The 13,123-nt window shown below is 39.3% G+C and overlaps 1 protein-coding gene across 11 annotated transcripts in view; it reads left to right on the forward strand.

Annotated features, from left to right (window-relative positions):
• TENM3 (teneurin transmembrane protein 3) overlaps positions 1-13,123 on the forward strand; it is a 1,770,339-nt gene that overhangs the window by 1,296,846 nt on the left and 460,370 nt on the right. For all 11 annotated transcript variants that reach the window (XM_077279546.1, XM_077279548.1, XM_077279545.1 and 8 more), the window contains one exon: positions 3,801-4,038. In XM_077279546.1, coding sequence (XP_077135661.1) covers positions 3,801-4,038 — 238 coding nt within the window. The remainder of the gene's footprint in view (positions 1-3,800; positions 4,039-13,123) is intronic.

Consider the following 13,123-nt stretch of genomic DNA (forward strand, 5'->3'; position numbering starts at 1 on the left):
CCAGCGAGCGGGACTTAAATGTACAAATCTTTTTTGATTCTTCATTTGATAAATATGAGAGGTATTCTATCATAGAAGCAAATTATCCAGATATATCTACCAGACAGAAGCAGAACAGCAGCACATGGAGATTATACTACACAGATTTGTAATATCATTGTGTACATGAGGTCTTATTTTCTCACATCCAGATCTAGACTCACTGTCATTTTTTCTTATTCATTTAGCAGTTATTTTGATTGGTGTCAGTAATATTATTGAAGATAACCATAGTCAATCCATCCATACTGCCTACTGACTCGGTAATACAAGAATATTTAAAAGAGCTCACTATATCCTACTGAGAGTAATATTGGCTGGGGCTGGTATAAAATGGGCTGCATCACCAGCTTGAAATGTTGCGTATGAATCATGCATGGAACCATGTCATGTGGTGCCACTCAGAACTACATTTACATAAGACATATATGCATGCTGTGTTCATATACATGAGTGGTAGCGGCCATATGTGTGTTACATCAGCACTGACTCATTGATCTTGTCTTGCTTTGATAAGATACACTTTTTAAATGGATTCTCTTAGAATGGTTATTGCCCTAGAGCACTGATCCACCACCTGCAGCTCTCTGGTGATTGAAAAACTACTCCTCAAACATGCTGGAATTTGTAGTTTTCAGTAGTTTATAAAAATAAATTATACTCACCTTGTTGATCCACCACCGCTCCTCCTTCAGGTCTACCCAGGTCTGAGTTGCTGATCCATCACTCTTTTTCCTGCGCTGCTCAGGTGCTTCATCTTCCAGCCGAATGAACATGTGACCACTGCAGCAAACTGACATCAGTGATAACCAAACTGTCATTGCTGCAACAAGTGATTGGCTGCAGCGGTGACAAGTGTCATCAGACAGAACAGTGATGTTGATTATCGCTGCAATCACGGATCGGCTGGTGGAAGCTTCCACCATAAACATCCATAATTATAGCTTTGTCTTATACATGATATTTGAATCTCTATATGAGACCACTGTCATGATATTTACACTATATTATTATTATTTATTAATGATAATATTGTAATATATAAAATACAATTGATCATCCCTGAATTTTTGGACTTGAAAATGACTTTACAGTAAAAAGTGGCCATTCAGTTATTATTTGTGAAACTACCATAATATTCTAGGGTTTGCTGAAGCAATTGTAATAGATTATAGATTTTAATCTGAAAGTTGCAGATTTTTTTTTCTGTTTTTCATCATAGCTCCTGAGGTTTATCTGGATATCAATTTTTGTTATCAAAATATCTTTTTATTAAAGTACCTAATACTTCTCAATATTCATTGTTGCCCTTTGATACCTTCCTTCTTATCAGATTGAAAGAGACATGGCCACCATAATGCAAGGATTTAGATTTCTTAAGATTAAAAGAAATTTGAAATTAGTCACAATTAGAGATGAGCAGATCCATCAGCGGAGGACCGAGTTGAAGTTGAATTTTCTGAATTTGAACATTTTGAGATTCAATTCGTAGTCCGCAAAAAAAACAAAAAAAAAACTTGCCCATCACCATTTTCCATACTGCTGAATCATCAGAAATTGAGCTAATGTCAATTTTGTCGCATCGAGGGCCTCCCCATAATGCCTTGCAACTATGAGATCTTATAGATTATCATACCTTGTACAGTGGTGGTCAGCACCTTAGCTATCACAGATCAGGGGTTCCCAGAGGAGCACAGTTTGTGTGGCAGAGTCACTTTTCTGTCCAATGTCACTGGGTAAATCCCTCTCCTCTACAGAGTGTAAGCTCTTATGGTCAGCATGGTCTTCTCTCTCTCTTGCCTGTAGAGTGTAAGCCCTTATAGTTAAAGGGGTCCTCTCTTTCTCCCTCATATGGAATGTAAGCTTTTATGATCAGCAGGGTCCCCTCTCTGTCTTTCTATCTTCTACTGTATATTGATGTAAGCTCTTCTTTCTCCTGTAGAGTATAAGCATTTATGGTCAGTGGGGTCTTTTTTCTCCTGTAGAGTATAAGCTCTTATGGTCAGTGAGGTCATCTCTCTTCTGTAGAGTATAAGCTCTTATGGTCAGTGGGGTCCTCTCTCTTCTGTAGAGTACAAGCTCTTATGGTCAATGTGGTCTTCTTTATCCTGTAGAGTATAAGCTCTTATGGTCAGTGGGGTCTTCTTTCTCCTGTAGAGTATAAGCTCTTATGGTCAGTGAGGTCATCTCTCTTCTGTAGAGTATAAGCTCTTATGGTCAGTGGGGTTCTCTCTCTTTTGTAGAGTACAAGCTCTTATGGTCAGTGGGGTCCTCTCTCTTCTGTAGAGTACAAGCTCTTATGGTCAGTGGGGTTCTCTCTCTTCTGTAGAGTACAAGCTCTTATGGTCAATGTGGTATTCTTTATCCTGTAGAGTATAAGCTCTTATGGTCAGTGAGGTTCTCTCTCTTCTGTAGAGTATAAGCTCTTATGGGCAGTGTGGTCTTCTTTATCCTGTAGAGTACAAGCTCTTATGGGCAGTGTGGTCTTCTTTATCCTGTAGAGTATAAGCTCTTATGGTCAGTGGGGTCTTCTTTCTCTTGTAGAGTATAAGCTCTTATGGTCAGTGAGGTCCTCTCTCTTCCGTAGAGTATAAACTCTTATGGCCAGTGGGGTCTTCTCTCCCCTGTAGAGTGTAAACTCTTATTGTCAGCAACGTCCTCTCCCTTCTGTAGAGTGAAAGCTCTTATGGACAGCGGGGTCTTCTGTAGAGTATAAACTTTGAAGGTCAGCGGGTTTCTCTCTGTCTCACTTTCTCTCTTCTCCCCCACATGTATTTTCCGAGCAATTACAAGCTTTCCAGTATTGAGGTTTGAGCAAATCAATTTGTTTGTGAAAAATTCAGATCAAAGATCTGCGTGTCTGTAGTCACTATCTATCAGGGCTTGATTGCAAATATCTTGTGACAAAAGTGAGAAGTTCCAGCAAAACCATTACATTAGAAACTGTCCTGTAAATCTCTTTTCTACTCATGGGGTCACTACTGAAGGCATAAAACTAAGGATAAGATAAGAATAAAATATAATTTGTGGGCTTTGATTAGCTTAGTTCTTCTTTACGATAGCCATAATTAGGGATGCCCCTTTGCCATGTGAGGGGCGTTTCTGTATTAATTAGGGAATTCTCTTTTTGTCTTTGCTGCAATGAACTTAACGGTCGTTAACTATATGAGTCTTCTGACGTGGTAATCAGATGTGATTCAGTCTGTTAAATTTCTGTCCTACAACATCTGTTTCGCAGAGTGACCTTCTGCTGGAGAATACTTAGTATCTATTAGCAAATCAGCATACAGACCTACACACTCTGAAATCCTCGAAACTGGCAGGGTATACTGCTGTTAAGCTACTGGCTTGCTACAAATGATTACTGTTAAGTAATGCTCAAAAGAAACACTGTTAAAATAATTATAGGAATTACATGTGTTTAAAGAGCCGGTGTGAACCGTAAAGAATTTCTCATGTCATTTCCTTTCGCTTGCTTTTTTTAATATTATGTTGGCTGTCGATCTTGAAAAGCACAATCGGTATCTGTCAAATACTGTTTATGAAAGTGCTAACGTAAATGAAATCCAATATAAAGAACCAAATGCCAGTTTACCATCTGTTTAATGTTAATTAGAGTGCTGTGTGCCCAAAGTGAATGTGTCTCAGTGGAAATGTCATATAAGGCCCTGCAGTATAAACTTTTTTTTATTCGTAATTAATTGCGCACTTTTAGATTCGTTTCAGCATCCTGATGCTATTTTCTTTTTCCTCATCTACAGAGCAAACGCCAAACAACCAAGGCCAATCAACTTTGCAGCCTTTACCACCTACTCACAAGCAGCATCCTGCAGCACAGCAACCATCCATTACATCCCTCAATCGCAATTCTTTGACACATAGGAGGAACCAAAGTCCGGCCCCGCCGGCTGCACTGCCCGCCGAGCTGCAAACCACACCCGAGTCCGTCCAGCTGCAGGACAGCTGGGTCCTTGGCAGTAATGTGCCACTGGAGAGCAGGTAACTTTATATACTTTTATATAACATTTCAGGATTATGATCAAAGGGGAGCTTGTATTCTTCTTTTCTCAAGAGCAGTGGTCAAGATCCAGGTCCCTGTTTATCACATGCCCACACTAGAATGGGAGGTCTCAGTGCTTGCACCACCTCTAAATCATACCACCCATGAGGAAGCGTGTGAAGCCAGCCCGCCTCCAAGTAGCCACCTGGGTTGTTTTCTTTCTAGAAGGAATTGGAGCACTTTTTAAGTGATTCCCATGTGATGATATTTAACAAACAGTCCGACCGTCTTTCAATAAACTGTCAACAAGCTTCTTGAGACTTTTCATATTGATTTTTATTATTGCAGCCGCTGTAATCATTGTACCAAAATGAAGAAAATAAATCAAGTACGGCAGGATAGGCAATCCATTTATTTTACATCACTTCAATATTTAAATCTAAGCAGCAGAAAATTGGAAATTAAATTAAATCTGGAATTCTTTTATAGCTCAATCAAATACATTAAGTTATTCAACAAGCATCAACCTCCTCCCCAGAAACTAGCAAACTTCTCGTATCCAAGAAAACGCACTTATCACATATTGATATGCAGAGGTGATGTCCACATTGTAACAACTGTAACAACTGGAAATTACAAACTGGTAACTAATGGCCACTTGAAGGCTAAAAGCTATTAGACACCTTACTGCCGATAGTCAAGCCTTGATAAACCGCCATTCCCATAAGGTGTAGGGGCCTTATGTTATTAATACTATCGGATAATGCATAGGAATAAACCCAGGAGATTAGTTGTCTTCTGACTGTATAGACATAGATATGTTTTCTCTGGAATTTATATGTATCTTGAATAGAGATAAGTCTGGAGGAATAGGAAGAATTTTATTATTTTGTATTTAACATGGCATGCATCACAAATTAAAGTGCTTCTGGGTTTGAGCCTCTGCAATACCTGTAACTACAGAAACAGGGAAATGTATCCTAAAAATATACAATAGTTTATACACTGACCTTTTATATACTGTATATGTATATGTATATTATATTTTTATATTTATACTGTTTTTGAACTCAGCTGATTACAATTGTTGTGTTTACACAAAGTGCTATAGGTTTATATACCTTCATCATCCTCATGCTAGGATCAGGCGCTGGAACTATATTTAATATGCACATTTGGAAATGCAAAAAAACTACACACGTTAAAGGGATTGTCTAGGCCGCACACTTCTATTCGTAAAGTGGCTGGAAGTATGCATATCACATCATTGGTGGACGCAGACAGGAAAGGGCCCCTGTGCAACAATACATGGGCCCTTTGCAGCCCAAGGGCTCCTAAAAATGCAAAAATTCACCTGCTGTAGAGGTAGAAATGGGCGCTCTTACCTCTTGGGCCCCTGTGTGGCCCCACAAGTTGCACCAATGATAAATCTGTATCACATACTTGCAGTCACATGACCACCTGGTCTTGCTGTCATAACCAGAGAATCCTGACAGTGCCTAGTGTGCGCCATGTGAGGATGCATAAGTCTGCAGTGACATCGAGTCAAACCTGGACAAAATAAAAAAAAAAATAACTGCTCACCACACCTGTAATGCTTGGCGGCTTGAGCAGAGGATGTTAAAATGATGATCAAGTAAGATAATCAAGTATCGTTTTCCATAAAAAAATTTTTTATAGCTATGAATCAGAAAGTTTAATTCTGAAATACATCAGTGTATGAGGATTTGTGATCAGTGGTTTTAGCATGTATGAAATAAAGTTACAATAAACACAGAGTTTTCACAAAAATGGACGAACTGTCTCATCTTCTCTTACTTGATTGAACCTGGACAACCCATTTAAATGAAACCCGGCCAAATCTACCAGTTGTAACTGTGTTGGGAATCCTCTGATGCGCATAGGGGCCTCATTACTACTAATCTGTCCATGGAGAATAGGGACGGGTTAGTTTGCATGCATTGCACTTGATTATTTTGTTCTCTACGAGAGAAGTCTATTACTGGCTTTCTCTTCAGCGAGCCCAATATTCATGTATCTTGGGAAATCGAAACAGATAGCTGTCAGCCACATGGAAAGAAACCGAGTCTAGTATATACGACATTATGAAAAGTAATATTATTTTGCTTCATATTTTTTTAAAAAGCAAATAGATCCTCCATTCATATGTCACTCACCAACACTAGAAACAGTCTAAAATAAAATAAAAAGGAGGTGATATGCAGAATGAGAGAGTTGGGTCCCCAAGAATTGCATTGAAGATTGCTAACTCTTCTGTTGTTTCTACTTCTTCAATAAGAGGGTTTCCATTGTATAAATGTCTGGGTTACAAGGCTACCCCTCTATACTTATTGATGTTCGTCAATTGATTGGTGTAAAAATTGTTCCCAATTTTTTGAAAATTTGTGATTCCTCAATGGTCCAAAATGTTGAGGATTTGATTCACATGAATCCAGCAAAAAGACAGCCAGCTGGCCACGGTTAGTGGTCTAGGAAGTGGTTCACCAAAAGAATGATACGCGCTTGTCCTATACCCACCCCTCACCTGTCCAACCGCAGGAACTCCCTGCCTAATCCTCTGCTCGCTTCTTCCTGTCAATGAAGTGTGTTATGCCTCACTTGACTGGGTGCGTTCTCTTAACTCCATAAGATCCATCACCCGTGGGGAGCGAATGAGTAAATAGGCAGGAAGCTGCAGGGTCAGGATAGGTGAGGGGAAACTATAATCTATTTTTGTTTTTTAAACCCTTCCCAACCCTCCATTTATTTGGCTTTGGGTCCTGGAGAAACCTCAGAGCATAAGAAATGTTTTTTTTAGGCCACTTTCAATTCAGGCCAAATTTTATTTGGATCCAATCTAATCTGCAGAGACCGATTTGAGTGAATCTGCCTGAAACTAATTTTGTGACATTCACGCATTTCTAGTTTTGAACATGAAATGTGGTTATTCATAGATCCTCCTTCATATTTTACATATACGCATACGAGGCGGGTGCATGTCTGAGAATATATAAGTCGCTGCCCTGTACATCGCTTCTGTATGTTCCTGCTCCGAGCAGTATATCGAGAGCAGGGCGTGCTAATGGAAATGGACTTCTCATCTCTTTCCACATCAGTTATGACATGGTATACAACGATTTATTGTGAGACTCATTAGTACACCGCTAAATGTCTCCAATTAATTAGCACTAGCTGAACGATTAATCAACACTGGAAATCACCGCTGTCACCTCCACGTTTTTTGATGATGTTAAAAGGACTGATTTTCCAAGTCGCGTGTCACTGTGAATGTACATAGCAACGTTAAGGACTAGGATTGACAAATATGAATATCGAAAAGTCATTAAGTGCTTAGCGAGGAAACATAAGCAGGTAGATTTCATAGAGCCGCATAGGAAATCATTAGCTGTTCATATATTATCTGCTAATATCAAGTGAAGATGCTGCAAATTAGAAAACTTTTCAGACAGAAAATTTTATATTTCGGCACAATTATTTATATTTACAATTCCAAATAAACATTGCAGAAAAATAATAAAGTTTCTCATTAGGACATATCCACCAGAACATCATAATTCAAAGGCCATTGAAATAACAGGTTTGCTGCATTAACCGAGTGCGGATCAGACATCGGCCCGTTATACACAATTGTGTGACCTTTCGAGATTTCTCTAGCATCCCGGCTCGTCAGTACACAATTTCTACTTATTTATGATCACATTTACAAGGCTCTGATCTCTCCCCAAGCAGTACATCATATAAAGAATACATAATCATTAGAAACATACGAAGCAAATACCCAATCAAAGAAAATGGAAAAAACACGCAAAGAAAGTCATTCCTGGGCTGAGAATGCATTTTTCAGCTGATTAGACACACTGCATCATTGCCGCTGACAAATGGGCTAAGATTACAGTGTAAAAGAGCTAAAAGCATTGTCGCAGTTATTTCTAGGATATTATACATTGTTCAGACTCAGACAGCGAGGCTGCAATGGAGCATTCAGGCCACTAGTCAAAGGCTTATTGTCCATGCATCAAGGGAAAAATGAGTACGCTGCAAAGTAAATGCATGATGTTTACCATGATAAGAACTTCCATTGCATCAGTCTCTTGTATGGTAAGAATATGATTTGGGGTTTGTTCTTGTGCTGAAAAGCATCCTGATATAATGGGACTCTGTCAGAAAAAAATTACTGTTCAAACCATGCAAATTGCCTCTTCTGAGAAAAAGAGGACTTAACTCTACAGCGCCACCTGTTGGAAGTAGGGATCCTACAAGTCACAATCAACCCTTTAACGAGTCGTGCAATATGACTTAGGATAAAAGCCAAATCAGTATCTCAACCAAGCACTCTTGTCAGCGCTCCATAATTCAGCACACCTTCCCACCTACTTGCCTTCCATCTATCTCCACCTTTTCTGGCTCTGGTGAAGCAAGAGATGTCAGTAAAGGAAGAGGACGGTGGAGATAGATGAACACAAGTAGGTAGGAAGGTGCAATAAATTGTTTGACCACAGTAAAGGTGCTTCAGGCACATGTGATTGGTTTGAACAGCCATTTTGTGCTGAGAGATGTCCTTTAATAATAATTCTCATGTTATCATGACCAAATCTTGATATTTTTTGTGATCATAACTCTAAGGGTACCATCACACAGTCACACTTTGATCGCTACGACGGTACGATTCGTGACGTTCTAGCGATATCGTTACGATATCGCAGTGTCTGACACGCAGCAGCGATCAGGGATCCTGCTGAGAATCGTACGTCGTAGCAGATCGTATGGAACTTTCTTTCGTCGCTTGATCACCCGCTGACATCGCTGGATCGTTGTGTGTGACAGCGATCCAGCGATGTGTTCACTTGTAACCAGGGTAAACATCGGGTAACTAAGCGCAGGGCCGCGCTTAGTAACCCGATGTTTACCCTGGTTACCAGCGTAAATGTAAAAAAAACAAACAGTACATACTCACATTCCGGTGTCTGTCCCCGGCGTCTCAGCTTCTCTGCACTGTGAGCGCCGGCCAGCCAGAAAGCGAGCACAGCGGTGACGTCTGACGTCACCGCTCTGCTTTCCGGTCGCTGTGCTTACACAGTGCAGAGAAGCTGAGATGCCGGAGGACAGACACCGGAATGTAAGTATGTACTGTTTGTTTTTTTTACGTTTACGCTGGTAACCAGGGTAAACATCGGGTTACTAAGCGCGGCCCTGCGCTTAGTAACCCGATGTTTACCCTGGTTACCCGGGGACTTCGGCATCGCTCCAGCGCCGTGATTGCACCGTGTGACCGCAGTCTACGACGCTGGAGCGATAATCATACGATCGCTGCGACGTCACGGATCGTGCCGTCGTAGCGATCAAAATGGCACTGTGTGACGGTACCCTTATACTCCAGGTAGAATCCATTGCCTGAATTTATAGTCTCTTCTGTCCTCAAAGGAGACTAGATGATATCTATCAAAACCCCCCCAAAACACCCTTATAATATATATCAAAACCAGAAGAGCAGAGGTATTACAATATAGAAGGGTTAATGTTTTTGCTCATTGTTCTACAATTTGTTTTGTATTACCCAGCCTTATGGTCTCATAGTCAAGGATTTCATGCTTTCTTATCTCATATGCAATGTTTTGAAGTTCTGAAAAAACTGTGTTATAATGAGTACATGATAAATAAAGTCATAATGACCTGGGTAACAGGGGGCTACTTATTTATTTGTCCCTTATACTCAGTTACTCATCACCCGGTCATTCAGAGGTTCTTATAAACACACATAACAAAATTCACCAAAAACTAACCGCCTGCCTACTGTACCTAGGGATAAGTACAAAACTTCCGATGACTGTAGTGATCACTGACACTCTGGGAACGCCCGAATCCACTTACATAAACATAGCCTTAGACAATGTACTGCCGATCCGAGATGACCACAGCAATAGAATTGTACAGGGAAGGCCCCCGCTCTGCACTGGACAGCCAGTTAGTAGATAGATAATACAGATGACACTTATAATATTATTACTCAATCATTCAACTCTCTAATTACAGACCTAAAATCACAAAACGTACTAGTTATGTCAGTTCCTGACCCTCATTTACAGCCTTTACTTAGAGATATCGATGAGATCGGAGATATTGAACACACAGAAACAAGGTGTAGAATAAAAGCTTCTTACCTCACTGCAGCTGGGATTTGGATTGTCAATCTCTCAGGAAACTCCCACATATGGCTTGGGAATAGACTGGTTACCACGGCCTCATCTTAGGGCACCAAACTGTTGTAGCACTCATTATTTTGAAGGGCCAAATCTCTTAATTCGGACTCCCTGGTGATCCTGCAGTCTGACCTTGGGTCAGAACAAAATGAGCAACAACAATTATCAGATGGCACTGACTAGATGCAGAACATTATCCATGAAGCTTTGTAGATATGTGGGGTATACAAATAGTTTTATACAAACCTTCTAAAATACTGTTCTGTAGACTGTGATGCTCAAAAATATTTTTTCTTTCTTTATCGAGATGCTGAGCGTAGACTAAATATATTCTGCTCCAAGTTTTGCTCAATTTTAAAATATATAACACTGTCTTGAAGAACTTTTCAGGTGATCCATAAAGAAAACATTAGTTGCATTTTTACTTGTACATTCACAACATTTCTTGATTTCTCAATATTTTGGCTACTAAAGAAAGTGAAGTCAATTACTCAGGGCCCCTGCTATGACACCAGACTTGAGCTGAGCCTTAAATATGCACTAATTGTAAAATCAGATGGAATCTGCAGTTACATTTGTTTGATTGTTCTCCAATATTAAAGGAAAATTACCAGACTCCAGTTTTTTTGGCAGGGGTTGCCGAGGTATGATAAGGATGTTGAAACTCGCCAGCTGGCCCAAAGAAGAACGGTGTCAATGTTAAGAGCCAGGAGTGTGTCTCATGCAACTTTTTGACCCATTAAAAGATTTAATCGATTTATAGACCAACCTACTATATGAAAAATAGTATACCTGGTTGTCCAATACTCAAATACTGTATATGTCACTTTTGCCGAGTGGCAAGACAAGAAACCCACAAAAAAGTTATAGCTCTTATATAAAAACCACGAAATATTTTTTCAAAACTATGTATAATAAAATGTATGCATTTTATGAGTTTCATGACATAATTTAGTGACCCATAAATCTTTTTAAAATGAGATCTGATCGTCCCATAATAGAAAGGCATTCAGTTATGGAAATTCATGAGAAGGCGAAGACACCCAGCATCTGCATTTGACACAAATTATTTTTACCTATTTTCAAAATATATATAATAATTTCCAATCTAAACAAAGACACCTAATTTATAAAATGATAAAAACCCTTTAATATTCTAATAGCCTCTATTCCCATCAATTACTACTCTTAGATTTAATCTATGGTTTTATTTTGAATCCAATTTAGTTCCTTGCTGCTTTTGCTTGAGCTGTCATTTCCCCGATATAGATAACAGAATATGTGAATATTATAGACATCTAGGTAACATTTTTTTTTGCTCCTTAGGCATATATGGATGATAGCTGACAGCTTTGATATTATCTAATGATGTGCAGAGATGTGTCATGAATATTTGAGGCATTTACCAACTCGTCTATTGTGACTAAGTTTTAGGAACACTAGTATTTTGATTGTTTTATATTATTCTTGTTATCCATCTTCTGAAAGCTGTTGACACATTGATGTATTATTCAAAATTGGGCATTGTTTCCAAGATAAGTATGATAAAAATAAAAAATCCACTTGGTAATAGGATATCATTTGGAAACTTCAAAACTTCATTATACCCAACGATGACTTTAAAAGTGAGATTTAACCCCTTAGTGACGGAGCCAAATTTTTGAAATCTTATCAATGTCACTTTATGTGGTAATAACTCTGGAACGATTCAACATATCCCAGTGATTTTGAGACTGTTTTTTTCATGACACATTATACTTTATGATAATGGTAAATTTAGGTCAATATGTTTTGTGTTTATTTATAAAAAAATATCAGAAATTTGAGAAAAATGTTAAAAAATTTGCAATTTTCCAGCTTTGAATGATTATCCCTTTAATCCAGATAGTCATACCATAGAAAAACATTAAGAAATAACATTTCCCACGTCGGCTTTACATCTGCACCGTTTGTAAAGTGTTCATTTATTTTGTTAGTATTTTAGGAGGTTTAAAAATGTAGCAGTAATTTTTCATTTTTTCAAGGAAATGTACAAAGTTTATTTTTTTAGGGACCTATCCATGTTTGAAGTGACTTTAGGGGTCCTATATATTGGGAAACCCCCAATAGTGATACCATTTTAAAAACAGCACCCCCTGACATATTGAAAACTGCTGTCAGGTAGTTTATTAACCCTTCAGGTATTAACCCGTCATCTAAGGTCCTTCACGCGCTCATTCTTAGGAAGGAAGGCTGCCGGAAAGAAGCAGGGCGCGACCGAGGGTGAGTATATTCCTATTAGGTATATACTCACCCTCGGACGCGCCCTGCTTCTTTCCGGCAGGCTTCCTTCCTAAGAATGAGCGCGTGAAGGACCTTAGATGACGTCGCGGCTTGTCCATGTGACCGCTCGCAACCAATCACAAGCCGCGACGTCACCGCAGGTCATTCACGCACTCATTCTTAGGAAGGAAGCCTGCTGGTTAGTACTAGGGCGCGTCCGAGGGTGAGTATATCAATATTTTTTATTTTGATTCTTTATTTTACACTTAAATATGGATTCCGATACCGATTCCCGATATCGCAAACATATCGGAACTCGGTATCGGAATTCCGATACCAGATTCAGAAGATCGCCGACCTCGTGGTCGACCCCACACAGGGGTCGGGTCGGGTTTCATGAAACCCGACTTTGCCAAAAGTCGTCGACTTCTGAAAATGGCCGACCTGTTTCGCTCAACCCTAGTGGTGAGCACTTTGACCCACCAAGTGCTTCACAGAAGTTTATAATGCAGAGCCGTAAAAATAAAAAATCATATTTTTTCACAAAAATTATCTTTTTGCCCCCAATTTTTTATTTCCCCAAGGGTAAGAGAAGAAATTAGAC

The sequence above is a fragment of the Ranitomeya variabilis genome, chromosome 1 (assembly GCF_051348905.1).
Source record: "Ranitomeya variabilis isolate aRanVar5 chromosome 1, aRanVar5.hap1, whole genome shotgun sequence".
Taxonomy (NCBI): Eukaryota; Metazoa; Chordata; class Amphibia; order Anura; family Dendrobatidae; genus Ranitomeya; species Ranitomeya variabilis.